This window comes from Phalaenopsis equestris, unplaced genomic scaffold (assembly GCF_001263595.1).
Source record: "Phalaenopsis equestris unplaced genomic scaffold, ASM126359v1 Scaffold000105, whole genome shotgun sequence".
Lineage (NCBI taxonomy): Eukaryota > Viridiplantae > Streptophyta > Magnoliopsida > Asparagales > Orchidaceae > Phalaenopsis > Phalaenopsis equestris.
The window spans coordinates 775577-800534 of NW_018164547.1; the positions used below are offsets into that span (position 1 = coordinate 775577).

Sequence of the window (24958 nt, forward strand, 5' to 3'; positions counted from 1 at the left end):
GCTCGCCGTACCCGGGGGGGGCGGGGGCGTGCAGGTTCCCGGCCGTGTCTACCGCGAGTATCAGTTGTCTGATTACTCGGGTTGGCTCCGCCGCCGGATCGAGGAGGAGAAGAACTGGCGCGCCGCACGTGCCTGTGTTATGGGGTCCAAGGCTTGCGCCAACGTGGCGCGTTGGACGCCGCTTGATTATATGCAGCGGGACCTCTCGCCGATTCAGGTGCGATCTTCGTTCACCATGAGTTGGTTTTGATTTTGATTTTAAGTGGGGGATGATTAAATTATGATAATAAATAATAATAAAATTATTATTTTTTTCTATAATAAGATAAAAATTAAAATGATTATTTTAGTTTCGTGTGGGAAGGGAAACATGAAGATAATTTATTATAAGTTCTTCTATTTTTAAAAGAAAAAATAATGAGTGCTCAATACATGATTACGGGAATTGATTTAAGCGCAGTCGGGATGCTGCAAGCCGCCCACATCGTGCACATACGAAGGTGGGATGGCAGTTGCGGAGCAGGAGCAGGACTGCTACAAATGGAGCAACGAGGGCGACGTTCTCTGCTACGCCTGCGATTCATGCAAAGCCGGCGTTTTGGAGCAGCTGAGAAGCGCGTGGCATAAGCTCTCCCTCCTCAACGTCGTCGCCATCATTTTCCTCATCGCCGTCTATGCTCTCGGCTGCTGCGCTTTCCGCAACGCTCGCCGCGCCATCTCCGACTATCCTTATGGAGGTAATAGCATGTCCAAGATCGGCCCGCGATGGGATTACTACTGGTATGCTCCAGTTGTTGATTTTTTTTTTTTTTTTTTTGGTTTAGACTTTTCGTCGAACGCCTTGGCGGCGTGTAGTTTTGAATTCATTTGGTTGTTGATTTTGGTGCAGGGGACGGTGGTGGAGGGAGAGATGGGATCAGCTTTGGCGAGGGTTTGGGGATGAAAGTATCCGATTGGATGATGATTTTATAGGTATAAATTGATGAGGATATAAGTTTGGGCATAGGGGTGTAAATGAGTTAGTCGTCTTCGAGTGATTTTCTGCTACAGTTTGGGTTTGATTCATTAGTCTTGTTTGAGCTCGAGTTCGGGCTTCTAGATCTGTGTGTTCGAGCCGGCTCATGCGCCGATCTGTTTATTGTAAAATACGGAAAATAATATTAATTTAAATTAAGGTTATGATGAAATGATGATAAAACAACCTATTTGAAATAAATAATAAGAAAGTATTTTACATACAACATAAAATATTTTTAATAATTAAGGAAAAAAAATTAAAATTTTATATATTTTGAACTTATTTTATATTAATATTTTTAAATGTGATAACTCACGAACTTATGAGTTGAGCCAGAGTTGGCTCGAGCTTAGCTAGTCGAACTAATCTACTTACAATGTTAACAAACTTTTTATTTACATATATCAAAAAATTTACTACAGACTTTCATTATTAAATACCTACAAAAATAGAAAATGTTGTTAGACTGTATATGAAAATCATGTATTAACATTTCTAACAATGTACTCTCTGCCTCCATTAGGTCTACCAGACTTCCCATAGAATATGAGGCTCAAAATTTTGTTGATTTTTCTGCATTAGAGTTGATTAACTACCGAACCTACAGGTATAATGCAAGCATGTATTTGAATTTTTTTTTAATTATTACATAGAAAAATGATAAGCTAAATAAAATTGGGATGCAAAAGCAGACGATTTTAATTATTACATAGAAAAATAATAAGCTAAATAAAATTGAGATGCAAAAGCAGACGACGTTACAACCAACCCGAATGATTTGAACATAGTTTTTTTTTTATTCTACAAAGCCATACTTGCAATGTGTGCTTAATGATTGATGCATAACTAATAATATGGAATCATCATATCATCAGCTTGAAGAGAACACAATATTCTATTATGTGTTTGCATTCACCATCACCCAAGTAAGCTCTTCGAGTGGCGGTGGCATGCAATAAAAACTAATAGGTTAGCTAGAGTTTGGAAAATTTCATTCATTATTGGTCGTCATACATGTGCACATTCAATCGCAATGGGTGGGCACCTACAGTGCACATCAAAATTTATCTCCTAGTTCGTCCTCCCCATAATTCATCGCCAAATTGATCCGAAAGCCGAATAAATTATTAGTCAATTGGAGCTTATATTTAATATCTAAATCTCATATATGAAAGTTTGGGATGCAAGGCGTAAAACCATAAAACCATATTTGCTAGTTGGGAGGAACCTTATCATTGTTGACATAAACTAATGGGCGTCATTTATTGTACTAAAATGCAATCAGATTGCACAAGTCATTTTTAGTGTTTATTTTGGGCATTTGGACTTTTTATTGATCTATCGAGCCGATGCAGGCCAATTCTGAGTCTTGACGGCACATTCCTGTTGGAGAAATATCAAGGAACTTTTCTTAGTGTAATAGGAATCGATGCAAACAATGGTCTTTATCCACTTGCGTTAGGAATCATAGAGTCTGAAACAAATGAGTTATGGCTATGATTTTTTAGGAATCTGCTCAAGCTGCTACCATTGGTTGGAATTTGGCCAGATCTTTGCATTATTTATGATTGGCATGCTGGTATAGTTTGTAGTTATTGGGACATATTTAAATAGGCAGCACACACATTTTTCTTGCACCATGTAAGAGGAACTTTTAAAAAGCAATTATACATATGGGGATTAGTGATGTTGAGACGAAGTGCAAGAAGATGTACAGGGCCAGGAATGCTGATGACATCTATCTTTGAACAACACTTAACATATATTAGAATAATCAATCATGAAGCATTCAATTGGCTTATGGCTAGAGATGTGGCAAATTTGACTTTATCTCATGATAGTGGTGTTAGTATGGAATAATGACCACCAATGCTACAGAAGCTGAATTCTTGGATGTGGCAAATTTGACTTTATCTCATGATAGTGGTCTTAGTATGGAATAATGACCACCAATGCTACAGAGTGCTCTAATAGAATTCTTCGACGTGCAAGGGAGAATCCTATCCACACATTGGTATGCTCTATCTACTAAAAAATAGTCTCATTATTTATATGATAGTCTACCTCATCATAAGAGTTGGAAGCCACCGGTGATTCACCTATTGCAATGAGGACAAATACTACAATATAACAATATGAGAGTGAGGCTAGAAGATTCCCGGAGCCAACTTGCATTAATTATCATGAACTTGAGGTATTTGACTTTAGTGGTAGGTTATTCCATGTCAACTTCAATTAAACTGGTACATGTTCTTGCCCATATGGAAAGCCACAAACATAACTACAAACTAACACTAAGTCGCGTTGATGGCATCTTCTAGAACTTGTTGCATGACAGTTTGGTCACCTGCTCAGAATTGACATGGAGCTTATTAATGCGGGTTTTGTATGAGTCGATGGTAGGGGGAAATTGGCTTTTGACTGGAAAGAGCATTATCAACGCTTCATTTAATTACGAAACAAGATGCAAGCATATGTTGTTGGATGTGATGATGTTGATCTTGATCATGGAGAGGTGACTGTAGAGTTTGACTTGGTGTGGATCATGGGTGACTATATCTACTAAAGGCTCTTACAATGCTCCAGACACATACTACCCAAGGTCACATATAGAGCGAGCTACAGTATTATGTATTTTTTTCTTCACTATGTTAACCATATGCCACATATTATACAACTTAGGTAGATACATATTATTTTCGGTTATAATTATTAAATAAATTAATATAATATCTTATGTTGCAGCTTAATTTTATTTTGAAAGCTGAGAAAGTTTTTCAGCTTCACTTTGGAGGCCATGATGATACTTATTATCTTATGTTGCAGCTTAATTTTATTTTGAGAACTGGCAGCTTTCCCATCTGGTGCTTCGGCAACATGTTCCAAGTGACCCACTGACCTTCTCCAACTCGCCAACCCATTCTAGCTTGACGGCTTACTTTGACGGCTTGCGCCCACTCCACTGCTTCGCATCTTGGGCCTAACTCACCAGGCCAACCATCGATCCATGCCCATCCGAGTGTCTCCACCGCGGCTAGTCGCCACCTACTTCCATCGCCGCCTTTTTTCCGGCACCGCCACCACAGGCCATGGTCCAGTATTGCTGATCACCATTCATCACCACGGCAGCCACTGGTCCCTGTCTGACACCACTATCTGCCACCGCCATAACTGATAAGTCGTCAACAAATTTTATCATTTGCCATGAATTTCGAGGAGATTAGGATGAATCTCACAAGATTTTTTAGCTAGAAACATTCAAACTCAAATTTAAAAAAACCCAAAGCATTGATTTCAATAAATTTACATTCAAATAGATCGACTCGATGAGACAGACCTAATAAAAAAAAATGCCCAAACCAAGTCAAATCAAATGCAGATCAAGCCGTTAATCTATTTTTGGAAGTTTTATGAGGCTAATTGAAAAATCAATCAGATTCTAAATATGACAAGTTTATAGTCAGATCAAGTGTCTTAGTGAGACAAATCTAGTGAGCCCAAGCTCACTTAATTTTAAAATCTTGAAAGCTCATAAATGTTCACATAATACCATATGATCACGAGAATCTCTCAAGGCCGCCCGATAAAGTGATCCAGATTCATTTCTTTTTTATAGGGGTGGCACTCCCAAACATTATAAATAGAGCCCTACCTCCTTCATGAAAGGGAAACTAGACCTTTGTTTAAAGGAAGAGCTAAAACTGAAGCTGATTCATGAAGAAAGACCGAGTTCTAGCATCGTTCCTGATCGAAAATTAGTCGAATACTTCCCACCCTCGCAGTCGTTGACCACCATCGACGAGCGCTTTTCGGTTATTGTCGACCACCATTAGTCGTCGCTGCTCGTGCAACAAAGCTACTTGCGAAGCCGCAACGTACATTGTAGAGTAATTAATCACCATGAAGAGTAAACACCAATGTAGTGGATTAATGGGTCACCCTATGGAGTAGTGCATCGTCTTGAACATTGTGCAATGATGCACCTCAAAGACGGTGCAGCGTAGTCCCGAAAACTAGTCCCAACTGCAACCGCTCTAGACCGTTGTACACAAACCCTCCTGCATACAACCCTTACACTTAGAGAAACTATGTAATTGTTTCTCGTCTGTGGGACAAGAGAATGTGCTTGTACTCAACAACTTAAGGTGAATCATTCTGAGTGGGCTAAGTCCTATAATTTTTCCCTTTTCGGGTTTTTCATGCAAATCCTTCTAGTGTCTCTAACTATCACTTCAATTACAATTTACATGTGTGAGCCGAACTTTCGTGCAATATTAAGACACTAAATAATCACTCTATTATTGTGAATCATCTGACACACAACATATATAAAAAAAGCTAAACTGTAGTTTAAATATATATTTAATAAATTTAGATGAGTGAAACATCATAAAAAATACATCTATTTGGACATGAATCTCAATGATTTTTAAGTCTAAAATTTCTAAAATTAAATTCATAATGAACTAAACTCTTATTTTAACAAGCTTAATACTCAAATTGAAAAAAATAAATTATGGTCAAATTGAAGGTTGATAAGACGAACTAAACGATTAAGTGCAAAGTTTGGGTCCAAATGCCAAATTAAACAAATGAAATGAGAATAAAAAATCTTGGGGCATTAAATGAAGGACTAAATGACATCTATTTTTTATATATGCTTATAATAACAAATTCAAAATCCCTCAATTGCTAGGTCATTAAGGTACTTGAATGAAAAAAAAAAAAAAAAACTAAGATCAAATGAATCAACAGGTGCCATCAGATAAAGTATGTTAGTACTTATAATAACTAATCAAAAACTTATAAAAGCAAAGCAAAATTCCACTCTAACAAACTATAAATAGACTAGTATTATTCACATGGATGAATCTAGAACTTAAACTTGAAATTAAAGGAAATTTAGATAGTTGAAAAGCTATAGAATTATGTACAAGTATAGACACCGTTGACCACCATTATGAACTTACCATCATTTACTAATTTTCATCTAACTCTCAGCCATCATCATCATCAATTTATTATCTCCTAATTGTCATTAGTTGACTGTTTTTTCTCGACAATATCATCCAATCATCATATTTTAAGCTCTTCTATTCATTTCACAATTTTTATCAAGTCATAAAAGATCAAATAAGTGCTCTTAATTATGTAATATCATTTTTTTTTTTTCAAATTATAACAAAGGGTGATTATAACCTAGCATAAATTGTGAATTATTTTAAATAGAGCAAGATCTACAATTTTTTTTTCCTTTCTCAAATTTTCATGCTAGAACTTTAATATTCCATGTGAATTTTCTTTTATTTGCATGTGCTAAGCATTTGTACAAAATTATGACATTTATACCTCATTCTATAAAAGCAATAATTTTAGCACCTTATAATTACATATTAATAGGACGCAATGGAGAAAAAGGATTCATGTAGCCGACCCCACGTAGTGGGATTAAGGCTTTGTTGTTGTTGTTGTATAGTTACATATTAATAATTATTAAAAATAAAACCAAAAAATATAAAAATGCTCTACTTTTAAAAGTGAAATATTATTAATTTTTTTAATAAAAAAATGAAAAAAAAAATGAAAAAAATAAAATGTTTTCAGTGATCCCAAATTTGATCTATCGTTTTATTAACAGGGCAGCGTAGGGTACCACTCCATTCTGAAAAAATACTATCTCAGGAGTATTGATGTATCAGTACTCCAATGGAGAGGTGTCACGTATGCAATTGTTCCAACATAATGTCACGTGACACCTCTCCATTTGAGTACTGATGCATCAGTAATATTTTTTTCTCCATCCTCCTCCCCCTGAAACCCAACCACAAGGTTTGCCTATGAAAGACTCCTCCCACTCCATCACCCCCCGACTCTCCCGCACTCATCGCAAACTCCTCTAATGGTTCCTCCGCCTCCTCTTCCACCAAAACTATCCATGGTCTCCTCAAGCCCCGGCAGAGCAGAGAAGCTCCCAACACCTGGTTTTGCCCGTCTTCTACGCGGCAAGAGTGGCAGCCGCAGCCGTGGCCAAACCTCCCTATCCCGCTCCAGCCCCCTCTTCCCCTCCCTCAACCGTAACCTCGGTCGCGCAGCTCCTTCCATGGATACCGGCAACGACGGCGAGCCCTCTTCCCCCAAAGTCACCTGCATCGGCCAAGTACGAATCCGAAAGAAGAATAAAACTCCAATTAGGTCCAATTCAAAACGAAATCGGACCCCGTCGGACCAGAAGAAGAGAGAGGAAAGAGAAATGCGGTGCTGCTTCATCAATAAGTCTCTGTTCTTCAGCGTCTTTCGATGCCGGCAATTGATCTGGAGGAGATGGTCGGCCAGGCTTCGATTCAAGTGGAATGCGGGATATCGGCGGGGGAACGAGAAGGTTGAACCAGCGGAGACGGTTCCTTTGCCGGTGAATGATTTGGGCGAAATTATTTTCCGTACATCGGAACAGGATGACGATGAGGAAGCAGAGGAGTGCGATGAATCGGAAACTAGGGTTTTCGTGCCGCCGAAAAACGCCCTTATACTGATGCGATGCCGATCCGCTCCGCACAACCGCTCCTCCGCGCTCGCCACCCGCTTCTTCACAGCCGTCGACGCTGAGGACAGTGGGAATAAGGATGACGAAACTGTGAAAGGAACCGAAGTAGACGAGAAACACGAAGAAGAGGAGGAGGAAAAAATAGGATGCCCGTCGTCGAGGCCGCTCTTTCTTAAACGGTGCAAATCGGAGCCGGCGAAGAAGGCAGCGAAGCTGGCGGCGCCGGAGGGTGCGTGTTGTTCGCAGAACAGTGATGACGGGAGCCGTCCATCGGCGGAGAGCCCGTCGGAACTCCATTAAAGGTTTGAGAACATGATAGTTTTCTGGTAGTTTTTTTGTTTATGCTGTAGCCGGACATTGTTGTGCAAAAGATTCGATGGTTTGTATTTTGTGGGAAATCTCTGAAGCTTCTGCCATCGATTCCATGAGAAAATTTCTCGAGATCTCTTCTTTTTTTTTTTGTGGGTGTGCGAGAGAATCTTCGATATCCCACTGAGCGTCCGTACAAGCCCTGGTATTCATAAACCATGGGATGCCATGGGGTACTTATTTTCTAAAAAAGTATTAATTAATAATTAGAAAGGTATCAATTAAAATTTATTATTTTTTAATTTTAGGTTTTTTTGGTTTTTTTTTTTTTTTTTGTCTGCGGCGCTTACTTTTTTCAGAAAAATAAAATAAAATAAAATGTATGTCATAATTCAATTTATGTTTAAATAATATAGTTGCAGCGGTTCATCATAGTCGGCCGCCGCCGCTCGTCAAAGTTTGAAGATGAGTTTGTTGAAAATAGAGTTGCTTGATTGAAGTTTAAACCTATTTTGCTAAAAAAATTTGGCTCGATGTTCATGCCACGCCTCAAGATTTATGAAGAATGATGAAAAATAGTTGACGACGTATAAGTTGTTCTCGAGACAATTTCCTTGCCTGAAAGCATTGAAGATGAGTTTCTAATTTTAAATTTTTTTCCTATTTTTTTATTTTTTATTTTAATGCTTAGCATCTTTGTAAGTATATGATACACCTATATATAACTAAAGCGGGTGTGCAACATGATTGTCGATGGTTTCTTCGTGTTTGATCCCACAACATAACTTATTTGCATTTGTTTGCAGGATAGTTTTAGTGGGTCAAGTCTAGGCCGACGAATGTCTTTACCTGGTGTTCTAGGGTCATCATGTCGTGTCGGGTATGACTGTGTCTTCAAGTTGTGATAGGTTGTTGTAATGTCGAAGCGAGTTTTCGGGCCTGTCCCGGGTTAGTGCGGATTGGGACGCCCTGTTAGATGGGTTGGATCAAGTTAGAGGTCGTCGTGTCGGGCCATTTCGAAGCGAGTCACGTGGTCGGAGGTCAGTTTGATAGGCCGATGGGGCTCCATGTTTTGTCTCGGCAAAGCGACTATATACTACGATGGGCCTGCCACATTAGCGGTCTGAGGCTCACTTGGATTAGATGTTGGAGCTCAAATGGGGCAGGAAGGCAGTGGATCCAACAATCTGGATCATGCGGTGCGATTTAGAAACCAGATCAGGCGGCTTGGTTCAAGCGATGGGATCTAGAGCCTAGATTAGGCCCAAAATTGGCAAGTACAGGCCCTTAGGGTCTATAAAATGGGGCCCAAGAGGGAGTATGACCTTAAACATGTATAGAAAGTCTTGGAGTTTCCTACTGTGTAGTTTAGAGGGGAATTTTAGGTATGTTAGAGCCTAAAGATGGGAGATGAAGAAAGATCTAGGGTCTGTTTGGAGCAGCTGCAGCTTCTCAGCTTTCTAGCTGCAGGGGAAGCTGCTGTGGGGAAGCTGATTGTCTGTTTGGGGCAGTTGTGTGAAAAAAACTGTGAGGTAGATGTTTCTGCAGATATGACCATTTTGCCCCTGTTTTGTGATGTTGTACTTAACAGAACTGTGATAGTCATAAATTTAATACTTTTAAGGCATTAATTCACTTAAAAACAATACATAATTACAGATACATACCTAACTTCACAGTGAGTTTAAGACTGCAAAAAAAAAGTCTAAAACTATTAAAATAACAATTAATAAGATGATTATATTAATTTTAACGGTCAGACGGTGTAGCTCATGTGCTAGACTTTCCCTCAGTGGTGTTCTCCATTCTCAATCACCATCATCAGGGGAATCCTCCGACATGTCCGCCCAACGAAAGAACTCACACTATTCTGTGATGCTCCATGGGCAGCTATAGAACTTTCTCCCGTAATTGTGCGGCGACGACGTCAGTAGGAAAGTTTGGAGGCCACAGTGGCATAGCATTCGTCGGCCTATCCCTTAATTCATTAAGCTCAAGTTTTCCTGACTGTAACTAAAGAAAAAGGAACAGACAATTATTGTTACTAATAAACACACTTCAATATTATAGATGCAAAGAGATGAATAAACACACCAAATACTGACTCAAGCGAACTTTGCTTACACTGAAGGCACAAAGATGGCCATCAATGTATGAAAAATAGTACCGAAAAAATTCATCCACTGATTCTTATGTATAGATTTCCTTTTTTTAGTCATCCTAAAGTGTCAAATAAACACCACAGGAAACATAGTCATGGCCACAGAAAACATGCACCCTTTAGTGGAAAAGAAATATTCATTAGACATCTAATCTTCACAACCTTCTCCAGTGTCTACAAATTGAAATCCATCTTGAGAGCAGGTTTGTCAATTTTCTTTGAAGAGCTCATGGTGGAACGCACCTTTTGCTGCTTCTTGTTTCTGCTAAGTTGTTCTTCAATCTTCACACACTCAAAGTCATCAAGAACATCATCTGCTTCATCGATGACATCTCGTAGCTGCCATATCCATCTGTTCAGTGATGGGTTTCCATCTCTGATCTGTGATTGGGTGGAAGCAAAGACGACAGCTTGGACCTTAGGGTAGTTTTCTCGCAACCTTCCGAGCTCCTCCTTCATGCCCCTCTGCCATCTATATTGATCTTGCAGGTAATCAGAGCAAGCCTTGATGATCTTATCCATGATCGGGCCAACAAACCAGTCTGTCATGACAAAGTTCAAGGTTTGATCGCTAGGGCAGCAAGGGTCGATCGCGAGACTGGGGAGTGTCAAGGCAAAGGAGGAAAAGCCGCTCGACAATGCGGGGTCGAGGGGTTGGTCCCGCGTCCTGCGTTCCGCCTATTTTAGAGGCCCGCGGCCGCAAACACCATATCCAAACAGTAAATTTGAACTCAGCTTCGTGATTTGGGGTCGCGCCGCGCGAAAAACACAGCGCCAAACGGACCCCTAGAGTCTCCCCATTGTGTGTTCAGGAGGAGAATTTCAAATTTTGTGGAGCCTAAAAGGAGCCATAAGGTGAGGAAAGAATTGAAGTCTCCCTATCGTGCATTCAGGGGAGGATTTTTCATGGTCGAAATGTTTGGAGCTTCCTTGTTGCGCATGTTAGAGGGGATTATTTAGTCTTATAAGATGATGACACCTGGTGAACTCCACCCCACTGAAAATCAGAGGAAGATTAAAAATTTGGAGATGGTAAAGTCATCTTTGAAAGAGGTTGATTTGTGATAGCCGGAAAAGGTAAAGTCATCCTTGAAAAAGGTTGATTTGTTATAGCCAAATCAGTTGTCGCTGGGCAAATGGCCAAGTACTCAAGTTTAGCATGATAAATTTGCTGATAAATTTCTAGTTTACTAACTTTGGGTACTTAGTTTAGCATGATCACACATGTTGAATTCAAATCCTAAAATTCTAACCAACAAGCATAAAATAAAAGCAAGATTCTTATGGTTCTTCGAGAGGGATGAGGCTCGTACCTCTATGACTTGGGTGTAGTACAAGTTTGTGTTTATTCTAAGTGTTCCGCTATATGATAGTTATCAACCAAGGATAAAGTTTTCTCCTTAGCCTATGACTAGGTCATAAGCAGAATCATAAAATCATGCAGTTTTATTTTGCATGACAACATGGTGTTTCTCAAGACTCTTCTAATTCCCTAGCTAGGTTGCAAAATCCTAATTAGAATATGCCTATTTCACTAGGTTCTTGTGGTTAACCTATTTGTTCTACTACGCAATGGAAATTAGCCGTAGTTCACGAAAATTTTTAACATCTTAAAAGACCAGATCAAAAATAGAAGAAGATCAGAAGGTTAACTCAACAGCTTGAAGACATGAAAGTGCAAGAAACATTTAAAGGGAAACATGTGAGACAAAACCTTGAAAACCTACTAGCCCTACATCACAGAAGCAAGAAAGAGATTTAGCTACTCATGATAAAAAAAAACAACTCAAGGAAATCCATTAATACGAATGATGCAAGTAGAAAGACAAAGTAAAAACAATTTACAACCAAAGCTTTTCTCTCCATACCAATAACCATTCCCTCTCTAATACATGTTCCTCTCAAAGAAAATAAGAAATAAAAAAGTATAAAAGAAAATTAGCTCCCAAGGTTTCCCTTAAAGTAAGGAAAAAAAAAACACAAGGGAACCCAAATGCTCTCCAAAATCCTCTTAAAACTTGGACACCATTAGCCAAAGATCTCCTAGGACGTGTCATAATATCTACTCTTATAACCCATGTCCAATTTCAACAAAATTATTCTTCCTAAGTGGAAAAAACAGCTTTGGAAGCGTGATCACGCCCGAACCTAGCGTGGCCACGCCATGTGCATCATGGTAGTGGCATAGTCACATGATAATATGACATTTCTACGCCTAATATGATGTAGCCACATGCAAGTTGAGTGTAGTTATGCCACTTTTACAGAGAACGTGACATAATTACGTCAATTTCGGATGTGGTTACATCGGTTTGGTGCCTATGAATTCACTTTTTTCTAATCCAAAATACATGTTTGATCTTCTGTAGCCCACAAGCACTGATTTGATCATGACATGCATAAATACATTGATTTAATAGTTCAATAAACTCACATGGTTGATTAATTTGAAAATATCAATGTTTAATATCTTCAAATTAACCACCCAGGTATATGTGATTTTTTTTTTTGCTACAACCCTTAATTCCTTTAAAAAAAAAACAAAAAAAAAACAAAATGTATGTCAAATTGTGAATTTATGTTTAAATAATATATTTGTAGCTGCCAACTATCGTTGATCACCTCTGATTGGAGTTCGATTGTAAATTTATTGAAATGGGAGTTTTGGATTATCTTTAATTGAAGTTTAAACATTTCTTGCTAAGTTTTTTTTTCCTTTGATATTCGTGTCATGCCTTTAAATTCATGCAAATGATGAAAATTTGTGGATAGTATATAAGTTTTCTCCCTATTTTAGAGCGATGTCAATTTCATTATACAAACATACTAGAGACATGAGATTCTAATTTTTTTTTGTTTTTTCCTATTTTTATTTTATTTTATGGCTTAACATCTATATAAGTATACAAGATATCTATAAATAAGTAAACCGACTGTGCAACCCAGATGGCAGGGGGTTTAGCTTCTGCACTCCCCTGCATTCAATCCCTCATTCACATAATTTATTTGCATTTTTCACGGGCCAGGTTTAGCAGGTCAGGTCTGGGCTGGCGACATGCATTCCATGGTTGGTGGGTTTTTGTTGGATCTACTCGGGTTTCCCCGGGTCATCATGTCGTGTTGGATTGAAGTGTGTCACCGAGTCGTAGTAGGTTGCCTTTTCGTCAATGTGGGATTTTGAGCATGACCTAGGTTAGCATAGAGCGGGTCAGTGTGTCAAATGGGTTAGAACAGGATAGTACGTCATCGGGTCAGACCATGTCGAAGTGGGTCATTGGGTCGGAGGTCAGGCCAATGGGCCCCCCTTTTGTTGTCCCGACGCATCAGATGCGCTATGATGGGTTCACCACATTAGCGATCCAAAGTTGACCACGATAAGAGGCGGAGCTTAGATGACATAGAAATGTGATGGGTCCAGTGGTCTGGACCATGCAGTGGGATCCAAAGCCCATATAAGGTAGGTTGGTTCAAGTGGTGGGATCCACAGCCTAGATTAGGAAAAAAATAGGCAAGTTTAGGTTCTTGGGTTCTATAAAAAGATTTAGAGTCTCCCCACTATGTGTTCTAGAGAGGAATTTCAGATCTTTTAGAGCCGAAGAAAGGGACAAAAGGTAAAGAAAGAATTGAAGTCTCCCCATCATGCATTTTAGAGAGGATTCTACATTGAGAAAAAATTTGGAGCCTCTCTGTCATTCATATTGGAGGGGATTTTTCACTCCTGCAAGATGTCGACGCCTGGAGAACCTCACCCCTCTGAAAACCAAAAGGAGTTTCTGAATTTTGCAGAGGCGAAGTTGACACTGACAGAGGCTGATTTGACACTATTTCTAAAGAAGTATTTCTTCTCAAATGATATGGTGATATATGTTCCTATTTCAATTGGTTGAGCTTACTCCCCTTCCCTAAATATTTTACCATTTATGAAATGAATTTGTAGATCGATTTGTTACTTTTGTCGGCAATAGATTTGCTTGTTATTCTGAAAGCTACTGGAGTTAATATCTCACAATTTACTTATCAAACGGCGATAATTGCCGTTGGTCTAATCGTTTTTATCAAAAAAGAAGGATTGAAGTTGATGCAAAAGATTTTGGCTTGGTTGGGCGAATTTTGTAGTGATACACATGGTTGTGAGTCTTTCAAGAGAAAGGGGATATTCAAACAAAAGATCACATTCGAAACTCATCCATAAAGTTTTCCTTTACACATAATGACCAAGGATTTCACAAAAAATTGAGGGAAAAATAGTAGCCGCCTATTTCTCTCTAGACCACTAAGGATAAAAGTATTGTGAATGCTCGAGTTTTGAATTTTAAAGAGATTTGGCTTGAGGTGTATTACATCCATAAGTTTGTGAGTGAAGAGTTCTTGTTCAAGGTCAGACTTTTCATTCATGTCGAGCGAATCCGACAGTTCCTGGCAAAGACATCTACCCCTCAATCCTATCCACTTTCATCACACCAACCAACAACTCACATATCTCTTCATCTCGATGAATCCCGGCCGACCAAGTGAAGGAATTCTCGATCTCATCCAGGCAATGAGCTAGCAACTTGGGGTATATACGACGTCCAATAATTGCTTCCTTGAGGACCTTGTTAGGATTGCCCGGGCAGTCTATCCCACCATCATTATTCAAGATTCGGCCACTCTTGGTTGTCACATGGGCAGCCTCTGTTGACATTGTAGTCGGTTTCCCCCGACAATGCCGACCAAGCATAGCTGACCAAACCGGCCCTACTGACCCAAAGCCAAACATGCTTAGCCGATTGAGCAAAAGAAAACCGAGCAATAGGCTCATATATATAAAATACCAAGAATACTCTCTATAAGCCCCTTTAAAACAAGAGCGAAAATATAATATCATCATATTGTACTATCCCCAACAAATTGGGAGGTCATTTTATGAATAAAATAGGATCGACACGATATTAATAAAATGATTAATGTTCGTTTATCTCTCTCTCTCTCTCTCTCTCTCTCTCTCTCTCTCTCTCTCTCTCTCTCTCTTGTGATTCACAAACAAATCAATATTTAACGGTATCATAAACATATGAATTAAAACGATACTTTACTATTAAAAAAAAAAGTTTTTGAGTGATATGAATGTACATATGAAAGTTTAGGAGTTAAATACGCAAATACATAAGAATTGTGTGGTATGTCTATAAAAGCCTCATATTTCTAAAATATTATACATCTTAATTTCAAATCCAAACATAAAAATAAAGTACAATAAATAATAAAGAACAAAAATGATCTCAAATATTCTCTTATTTCTTAATATTTCAAGTCAATCGATAAAAGCCTCATATTTCTAAAATATTATACATCTTTATTTCAAATTCAAACATAAAAATAAAGAACAAAAAAGATCTCAAATATTCTCTTATTTCTTAGTATTTCAAGTCAATCTCAAAAGAGGAGATACTTCCACCTAAAAAGAGCTCATAGCGTTTGTATCCTAAGAAGTACCAAAACTCAAGCTAGCGACAGAAGAAGCCGGCACAGCAGCTCACTTAAAAGTATTCCAAGTCCTTAAAATACTATTTTGCTCATATAAAAACATTACATATTTTAAACTTCGTCGAAAATGCAAAGATTCTCCTTTTTTTTTGCAAGCCACCACTGCCATTAACTTCTCCACAGCCATATCTGGCTTTCGATTTCCGTTTGATCGCCCGTAACGGAACTTAACAGAGCCTTAGACTGCGCTTTGGGAAGTTTGTGTTTATCCAAATAAGCTCGTATTTAGTGTAAAAAACCAACTGCATGTTTAAATAAACTGTTCAAAAGTAATTTCTAAACAGTGAGACGACGTTTTCAAAACGCCACCGCAACGAACAAACTACCCCAAACAGATCCTTAAACTATTAAAAAAACTACTAATACGTCTCAATCATGCAAGCTAATAGCATTTGGGTTTTTCAGATTTCTTTAGACAAGAAACTTTATACCAGTCCTCATAATTGGATCCACGTCAATTAACACAGGATAATGACTGGTCATCTGCTCTTCAACTGACGCTGACTTCTCAGCACGGTTCATTCACAATAATTCTATAAAAGCTTAAATCCTAGGGATCTCATCCATCTGTATTTGGAGTTGAAGATAAAGTAAATGATTTTCTTACTTTCATATTCAGGTGTTTTGACTTTGATGTAATTAAGTCATAATTTAAACTAGGAAAGAAAATTAAGAAAATATATTGTTTTCATAAATAATTTTCTATGTAGTTATATAACAATAATATACTTGTTAGTTGAGAGATCAAATGTTTGAAGTATATTAAAAAATTTTGAAAAATGAATTGGAGGATGAGTAATATCCAAATCTTACAACTTTATAATAAATGCTTGTGTCTTGACAAGATGAATTCAAGGAGCGCAGCTTAATTGCAATATCATTAAGGAATTTTAACATTCACTAACTATCATACAATAAATTATTATGGATTTTGACTTTATTAGTTTAGATTAACCATGCTCTTGACTTGACCTCCATCCTATGCTCACCATTGCTCAGCTACTACCCTTAGCCACCATCTAATTGTTGAGAAGTTTAGGGTGAAGAAAAACAAGAATCGACACAAATTCAGAAGAACGCGGAGATTTAACAAGGTTCATAAGGTGGAGGTTTTCTCCTAAAGAGCTGAATATTCGCCAAGGTGGAGAATTATTAGGTATGACTCATATATCAGGAACTTTGGAGTATCTTGAAATGGAGAGGCGTGTCTCCTAGAATGAAGATGTGTGTCTCTTGGATTAGTGGGTTGGGGGGAGCGAGGGCGTGTTTGTAAATTTATCTGTGGGTTTTATCTATAAATAGATGTGTAATCCTATGTGTATGTAACTCTAATAACAATTATTAAAAATATATGCATATATCAAATAGATAAAAGAGAAGAATTGATAACATTAAATTTAAAAATCTAAGATGCTCATAGATATAACTTCAATTTATGACATACAAAATACGAGCATAAGAACATATATTATCTTGTATTACATCAAAAGTTAACTCCGATTGGTGAGAAGAGGAAAACACTACAGAGACTGGTAAGCCAATAATAGTGATGTTGAAGCACCAAAGCCCTAGCAATACCGCGAAACCGAAGCAATTCAAAAGAAGGAGGAAGAAGAGAAGAAGACGACTATGGGTTAGAACTTGGACCTCAAAAGCCAAAACATTATAAACATAAATAATAAAACCTAAAAAGGATTAAGTAATAACTAATAACTAATTGGAAATAAGTAATAAATTAATAAACGAGAGGTATTTACGGTAAATTTGTGGGTGTTTACATACACACCATCAAATTCTTATGTATTTATCTATCTTACACCTAAAGTTTATTTTTTACATTTATGTCACCCAAATATCTTATATCAATCTAAATATCAAATCAAATAAAATATTGCTTTTTAATTTTTATACAAATTTAACGTGGCGTATATGAAAAAATTAAAATTTTATTGTTAGATATGTAAATACGTAAAAATTGAGTGATATGTATATTGCTAAATATTACATTTTTTTTTATTTTAATCTTAAAAATATTTTTCAGAATATTTTTTTATTCATTAACTTAAGACACGCGTGCGGAATTTAAGACACTCGTGTTCGACACGTGTCTCCCATTTTTTTAATATTATTTAATTCAGACACTTCTATACAGTGTTAGATACTTGTCTCAGCCGTTCCAGATCCGACAAGTGTCCGACACTGCATGGCTCCGTAATTATGAGCTTTCGTGCAACTTGTTATTATGATGATTTATAATTTTTGTTTTACTTTCTCTTATCCTAAGTTATTATCTTCTAAGATAACTTCTGGTTACAAATGGTTTTGTTATTAAGGATAGTTCTTTATTGTGTAACATTCTTTTTATAAATAAATGTATCAACTATTATTATCATGATTAGAACACATTCTATTGTATATGTCATAAAGAAATCACATTTGAATACCTTTTTAATACTATTTGAATCTTAATTAAATCATTGTTAGAACCATATTCAAGCCATTTTCACAACATTGTTCAAGCCTTACTTGATTCTTGTTTCAATTTTTATTTGCACATTATATGAACCCTATCTGAATCTGTTGGCGGGGGTCAGGGGTGGTCGGCGGCGTTCAAAGGTGGTCGTCGGTGGTCGACGGTCATTGTCGATGGTCAGTGGTCGTCGACGGCGATCGACGATGGCGAGAATGATTTTGGACATGAGCTCCTTCTCAAAGCCCCAAGTTCTCTCTTCAGTCTCCTCTCTTTCAGTCTCCTCCTTTTCATGTGAGGGATAAGACTCTATTTATAGTGTTTTGAGTGCAATTAATGCAGGAATATGAACCATTTTGATCGGACTGTCTGGAGAGCTTTCTTTGATCATATGATGTTTGATGGACATTTGAGTGTCTTAACAATGTGGGAATTGAGCAATATTGGGCTTGTTGGATTCGTCTTTTTGAGACGCTCGATTCGACTATGAACTCGCTAGATTTGAAATTCGTTTGACTTTCAAATACCTCCGAAAACCCTCCAATAGTGGTTTAATGACTTGATCCGGGCTTGATTTCTCGGAATGGACTAACTTTCATATCATTATGTCCATCTCATCGAACCGATCAGTTTGACTATAAATTTGCTGAAATCGGAGCTCCGGTTGACTCTTAAGGGTTCAGGGTTTGACCAAGAGAACTCAAATTTGGTTATTATAACTTATGGATAAAATATACATAATCTAATATAGCTTCTAATAATTTTAGCTAAAATTAAAAGAACATTACTCCTAAAAGTTATATATAGTCCTTCATTTTTTCACATATAAGAGACTAAATCTAAAATTAGAGAGAGAATATAGGCTTGAAGAATTTCATTGCACTTTCCAACATTGATACCAATGATTGCAATCAACAATTAGTACTACTATCGCTCAAGTTTTATCGCCCTACCTCCTTCACCTAGAATTGTTTTGTTGGCTAATATATATCCTCTAACCATCGTTAATGTCCTTCTCAATATTATCCACTATATTCATAAGAAGATAATCCCATATTTTATAATTAAGTGAGATATAGAATATTAGTAATCTTGTTTATATTCTAAATTATTTCAAAAGGGTCGGCCCCATAAATTTATTTATTTAAATAATTGGTGCCATCTCTAAATTTTTTTATCAATATTCTGTAGGATCATTATACAAAACTAAAATGTTACTATCAAAATATTCTACAAAATAATATTTTAATAACTTTTGTCGTAAACTTTATGTACATTCCACAAACAGTCATCTAATAGCTAAAAGCCACAATTAATAATTCAGTCATGCACAACATAGCCCAGCTAGTAAGGACCACCCTGCTTGATTATAGAGAATAATTTTTACAGGATAAAAGAAAAACAGTCTTGCTCTTCCAAAATATAATGGAGTCTTTCAAACTACTTATACTTGAGTGACAAATATGGGTGATCAAGCTTAATGATGGTAAAGGTGCTACTACACTATGAGAAGTAAATGTGTAAAATCTAGTTGTGTTAAAAGCTATGATAGCTCTTAAGAGGAATAAGCTATTTCAATGCATGATTAGCCATTTTGAATAAAATGATGACCCACATGCAAAGATGTGTTTGGTTGTGTAGTTTCACCAACTATCTAATTTGCTTAACATATTGTTGTGGGGAAGTTTCATTAAGGACTAGATAATGTTGATGTAATAATCCAACATCATGCCATACATACATATATATATATACATACATATATATATATACATACATATATATATATACATACATATATATATATACATACATATATATATATACATACATATATATATATACATACATATATATATATACATACATATATATATATATATATATATATATATAACAAATTGCTACTGATTAATAGACCACGAACCGAATCTTGCTATTTACAAATCAACCTCTCATCTGTCCATCTCTTCTGAGATGATAATTGCAACCAGCATCCAATGTGATTCATTGGAAATACGAGAAAGTGATAAAAAATATATATGAATAAAATGAGAGTGAGGCTATCAATCATCCTCATTCAAAATTATCCAAAATAATATTTATCCCCATCATTTATAAATTTAATCATAATAATCTTTATTTATTATATTTGTCATATAAAAATGCAAAAAAACGTCTTTAAAATCCTTGCAAAAATTAAGATTATGAAGACATATATGAAATGTTTTACTATGTAAAACAAAATTTATTATTAACTTTGTAATGCCGACGACTTATCATTAGGGCTGTGAGAAAAGCTCGTCGTTCGCCAACAGTTCGTGTTCGATTCGTTCATAAGTACACGAGACGAACGTGAACAATTTTTTTTTTTTTGTTCGGTTAGTTAAACGAACCAAACATAAACAGTGATGTGTTCGTTCGTGTTCGAATCGTTATTGTTCGAAATATAAAATAATTTAAAATAATTATATATAAAATTTTATGATATTTTAAAAAATTAAATTTAATAAATTATAATATATAATAAATTAATAATAATAATATATTAATATACTATATTAATAATATACTAATATAGATATCATATATTTATATAATATAAATTATATAATTAATATAATATGTTATTTATATATATTAATATTAGGGATGTCAAACTGGCTTATTGTTCGCAATCAACTCGAGTTTGGCTCGTTCATTAAGAAACAAACACGAACGACTTCACGAACAATTTCGAACACGAGCTTATTTCAAACAAACTAAATTTCAAATGAACCGAACACATACACAAGCTCAGTTCGTTTGTGTTCGATTCGCTTACACCCTTATAAGTAACTAAATGACCCGGTTTTAAACTTCAATTTTAATTTTTGTTTAATCAGATTGTAAGATTATAGGTTTTTGTAATTCTTCATGTTTCGGAGTTCAGTTTCATAAATTAGATTATAGTGTAATGTAATAATTATAATAAAATTAAATTATTGGCATAATAAGCTTTTAAAAATAGGTATTTAGTAATGTAATAATTAAAATAAAATTATTATTAAGTTTAAAAGAAATTTAATACCAACTACAACTTCCAAAAAAACTTAATTTTTATCAAACAAAATCAAAGAACTACTTCTACAAATAATTAAAATCACCCCAAAAACATACATATTTTTTTATTTTGCTAGCAATAAAATAAGCCCCAATTTCTTTTTTTTTTTTTTCATTTTCAATTGGCAACATATAATTAAGGTGACTTGCGTAATTAAAAATTTTTCAATGCAAATTTTTCACCATACCGAAAGTAAGGCAAGCAATTAGAGAGATTATTACGTCTGTCATCCGCTATATTATGACCGTCGCTCGAAACAATGGACATAATAATTTTTACAAGCAATTGAGCCCCATGCAGGGAAAATATTTGCGTACATAAGACGTATGCAGCGCTGCGTATGTCAGGAGTTATTCAGGGCGTACAAGGGAGTTATATCAGGGTTATACCCCTATATAACCCCCTTATAATCTTTTTTGTAAATTACTTGTAACCTACAAATGAGTTCCACTTTTCTGTAATTTCATGGATGCAAATAAGTTACACAAATGTTACAAGGAAATTACATGAAAATTACAGGAGGGTACAACTTGAATATAACTCTTTTGTACCCCCTAACTAACCCTTGATATAAACAGAACTGTGTAAGTCTTATATACGCAAATATTTTCCACATGCAGAAGAGTTGTACGCCTTTTATTTTCGTAAACTCTTGTCCAACAGTAGAAGTGATGGCCTCTGACATTGCGCAGTAATAATTTAATGAAAGCATGGGATACGCTTGTATACAATTCTCTATGTATTTAGTGACCAACACCTGAAAATTAATGTTTATATTATTTCTGCTTGAGAAAATATATTTGACCTTTAAAATTGCCAAATAAAATGTTTTTTTTTTTTTCTAAAAATTTAAGCAAATACAATAATCAATTTTTATGCGCATAAAGGGCTTCAGACCGAAAAACTTTCATATATGTTATTTCCTTCAAAATTTATCTTATGATAAATACGCTTAATAGTTTTTTGTATCTTTATGTGAGAAGTTCATGATCGAAACTTGGGCAGATTGAGCAGTTTATGCATGCGACTGACCGATCGACATTTGGGGAACCTTCTGGGTAGTGAAACCGACCGGCAATGTCAAGAGCTTTCAATCAGTTAGAAGCATAAAAAACAACCGACAATGATTACAAGAGCATCCGATCAGTCACAAGCATCGAGAAGTACAAAACTCATAAGATTCTCCTTTGGGATAAGCATATCATAAGATTCCGCTCCGGGGCAAGCATCCCTAAGACTCTCCTCCGGGGAGCAACCGTAACACTCCCCTCCATGGCAAGCATCTTCAAGGCTTCCCTCTCTTCCTCTGATGACCGACTCTTCAATCGATAGAATATTTTTCTTCTAAGTAACCGACTTTTCCTCCAACCGGCCACTGAAAACTGACAACTTCCCCTCAATAACAAAAGAAAAGAAAAAACTCCAAGGTAACAGACTCAACGGATGACGACGTAAAAAACACTAGAACCAAGTATGAAAAGCGGCTCCTAAGAGGCATCATTAGCAAATTATTTGCTCAAGAATTATTTAATTTATAAATTTACTCGTTCTTATTGCATTTATCGCTATTACAAAACAAAAAAAATAAAAAAAAAACTTGATATGTATACTGAAAAATGATCTGCACTGATCTCAAGACAAAATAACGATAAAAAAATATATGTAATACAATGCCCTTTTCCCTCCTTTATAAATCAAGCTATATATGTGTTTATTTATATATTTTAGCCCCTCCTATCTCTATAAACAAGAGGACTTTACGATGTACGGGGAACTCTTGGTTCCCCTCACTTGTAATGAATAGTTTTGTGAGATAAAATGAGTCGAAGAGCCCGGTAAAACCCCATTTATTCCCTCGAGGTTAATGACCAAACAAACTTTACAAACAATTGATCAAGAAAAAAGAAATTAATATAAAAGAAAAACTAAGAGAACAAGTCAAGTTGTTTACATGTTGAAGAAATCTTTACAAATAGTCGAAGAAATCTTGCCAACTATTTGCTCTCCCTAATGGCAACCACTATCCAAGTACAAATATAAATATAAGCTTTCTAAATATTTCCAAATGCTTAGGAAATGATAAGTGAAAAAAATATCAAATTTTACGGAACTAAAATCATAAACTAAGATTATTTCATGAACCGAAAACTGAAATTAAAAATGTTGGGATAATTACATACAGCCCACTTGAAATATTGATATTTACAATTTAACCACCGATGTGATTTTCTTGAACCATGGAATCAATTTATGCATGCGCACCACCACCAAGCTATTGAGAATTTGATAAAAATAAAAAATAAGCTTCACCCTGAATTTTTATATTTGAGTGAGAATTTGAAAAATGGTTGAAACAGGGGGGGGTTTGGTTTGTAAATAGTAAGTCTTGGTTGGGCTCTATGTAACTATCTCCCAGGCGTGTGATACCAAAGCCACACATTTTGCAAAGCTAGAGGAAGCTGGGTTTTACTTGAGAGCACTTCAGAACGAAAATAAAATTTAGATTTTACTGCATGAATTCGTCGCATCCTCTCCATTAAGTGTTATGAAAAACGACGGCAATAAAATGAAAAAATCAGATCAAAAAATTACAAACCAGTGCAATAACACACATATTTGCGTGGTTCAGCTAATTTGTCTACGTCCAATGAGCTACAGAGGCTACAGAGGATTTTATTACTTCGAGATACTTCGAGAAATTACACAGTCGAGCGCCTCGACGTTTACAAGAAAACTTCATTTCTCTTTCTCTCTTCATTTCTCTCTCTTAGCTCTCAAATAGGACTTGACTTAGCACTTATGACAGGCTAAAAGAAACTATTTAAAGAAAACGGGAGAGAGGTAGGGAGAGAGAACTAGGTGGGACGCGGTGGGTGAGGTTGGTAAGTCACAGGCTCCATATATTTAAGAATTCTCTCACTTGGAGACTGAGACACTGACTGCACCACCTACAGACAGCATCATCTGCTGGTTGTACCGACATTTTTCTTCAAACATGATATCCTCCACTTTCATTCACCTCTGCAACTCATGGCTCCTGTCTTCATGTTGTAAGACCAACTAAAATTGTGCACAATTTCAGTTTCCCAAAAGTAACACTCTTAGTTGACATATCAGTGTCAACGTAGTCTTGTACCTCCAAGCTCATTCCTGGGTTACTCATGAATCTACTTACAACTCTCACTGCATGGGCAATATCCTGTCTCAGCTGAAAACCTTTTTCAACAAGTTCATACTTATACCTCTTACTGTTATCAAACGCAGTCTTCACCCGGTACACCCACTTGTTGTGCAATGCTTTCTTCTCTGGTGGAAGTTATGCTAACTCTTACTTGCTCGAATTTTCATCTTGCAAGATTTCTTCATAGCTCTGTGATTCTCCACCATCTATCTGTTAAACAATAGAAATGGGTGTCCCAGACCCACTCTTCTTTTCACTTCCATCACTGCCCTGTACTGTGGCCTCTGGTAGATCAACAAATCTTAGATTTCTACAGTAACTAGAGTCTCCAAGAGATGTCACTGGAGAATGTCCTCAGACATTTGTGTGTAAAAGATCCAGTTTTCCTCCCCTTTGCGTTGTCACCTTTCAAGAAACTGACATTCTTTTGTTTCCCCATAATGCGTCTCGAACTCATGTGTCCACGCCTGAGTAAGCATGTAGTCATATATAGTGTGTCAGTTTTCTTACCTCGAGCTAGTACTAATAGGGGTGTAAACGAGCCGAACACGAGCGAGTCATGCTCAGCTCGTGTTCGGCTCGTTTATTTTTCGAGCTCAAAAAGTGTGTTTGGTGGTTGGGCCGGTCTCTTGCTCCGCAGCACGCCAGC

The 24958-nt window shown here is 36.5% G+C and overlaps 3 protein-coding genes across 3 annotated transcripts in view; 2 read left to right on the forward strand and 1 right to left on the reverse strand.

Annotated features, from left to right (window-relative positions):
- Positions 1–1147, forward strand: part of LOC110020628 (tetraspanin-6-like) — a 7409-nt gene extending 6262 nt beyond the window's left edge. Inside the window, exons 2-4 of the mRNA XM_020718786.1 lie at positions 35–217; positions 461–780; positions 890–1147. Of these exons, the coding sequence (XP_020574445.1) occupies positions 35–217; positions 461–780; positions 890–983 (597 nt within the window). The 3' untranslated portion in view covers positions 984–1147. The remainder of the gene's footprint in view (positions 1–34; positions 218–460; positions 781–889) is intronic.
- A 5672-nt stretch (positions 1148–6819) lies between these two features.
- On the forward strand, positions 6820–8064 carry LOC110020625. Its single transcript, XM_020718782.1, has one exon. The coding sequence runs from the start codon at positions 6918–6920 to the stop codon at positions 7857–7859; it is 942 nt and encodes a 313-aa protein (XP_020574441.1). The 5' UTR covers positions 6820–6917; the 3' UTR covers positions 7860–8064.
- Positions 8065–21810: 13746 nt separating this feature from the next.
- Positions 21811–24958, reverse strand: part of LOC110020633 (pre-mRNA-splicing factor SYF1) — a 32396-nt gene continuing 29248 nt past the window's right edge. Inside the window, exon 11 of the mRNA XM_020718792.1 lies at positions 21811–21885. The gene's annotated coding sequence lies outside the window, so the exon portion shown is untranslated. The remainder of the gene's footprint in view (positions 21886–24958) is intronic.

Bases quoted from the DNA above. Each gene is read 5' to 3' on its own strand.
- LOC110020625 (XM_020718782.1), top strand. From the start codon at position 6,918: ATGGTTCCTCCGCCTCCTCTTCCACCAAAACTATCCATGGTCTCCTCA.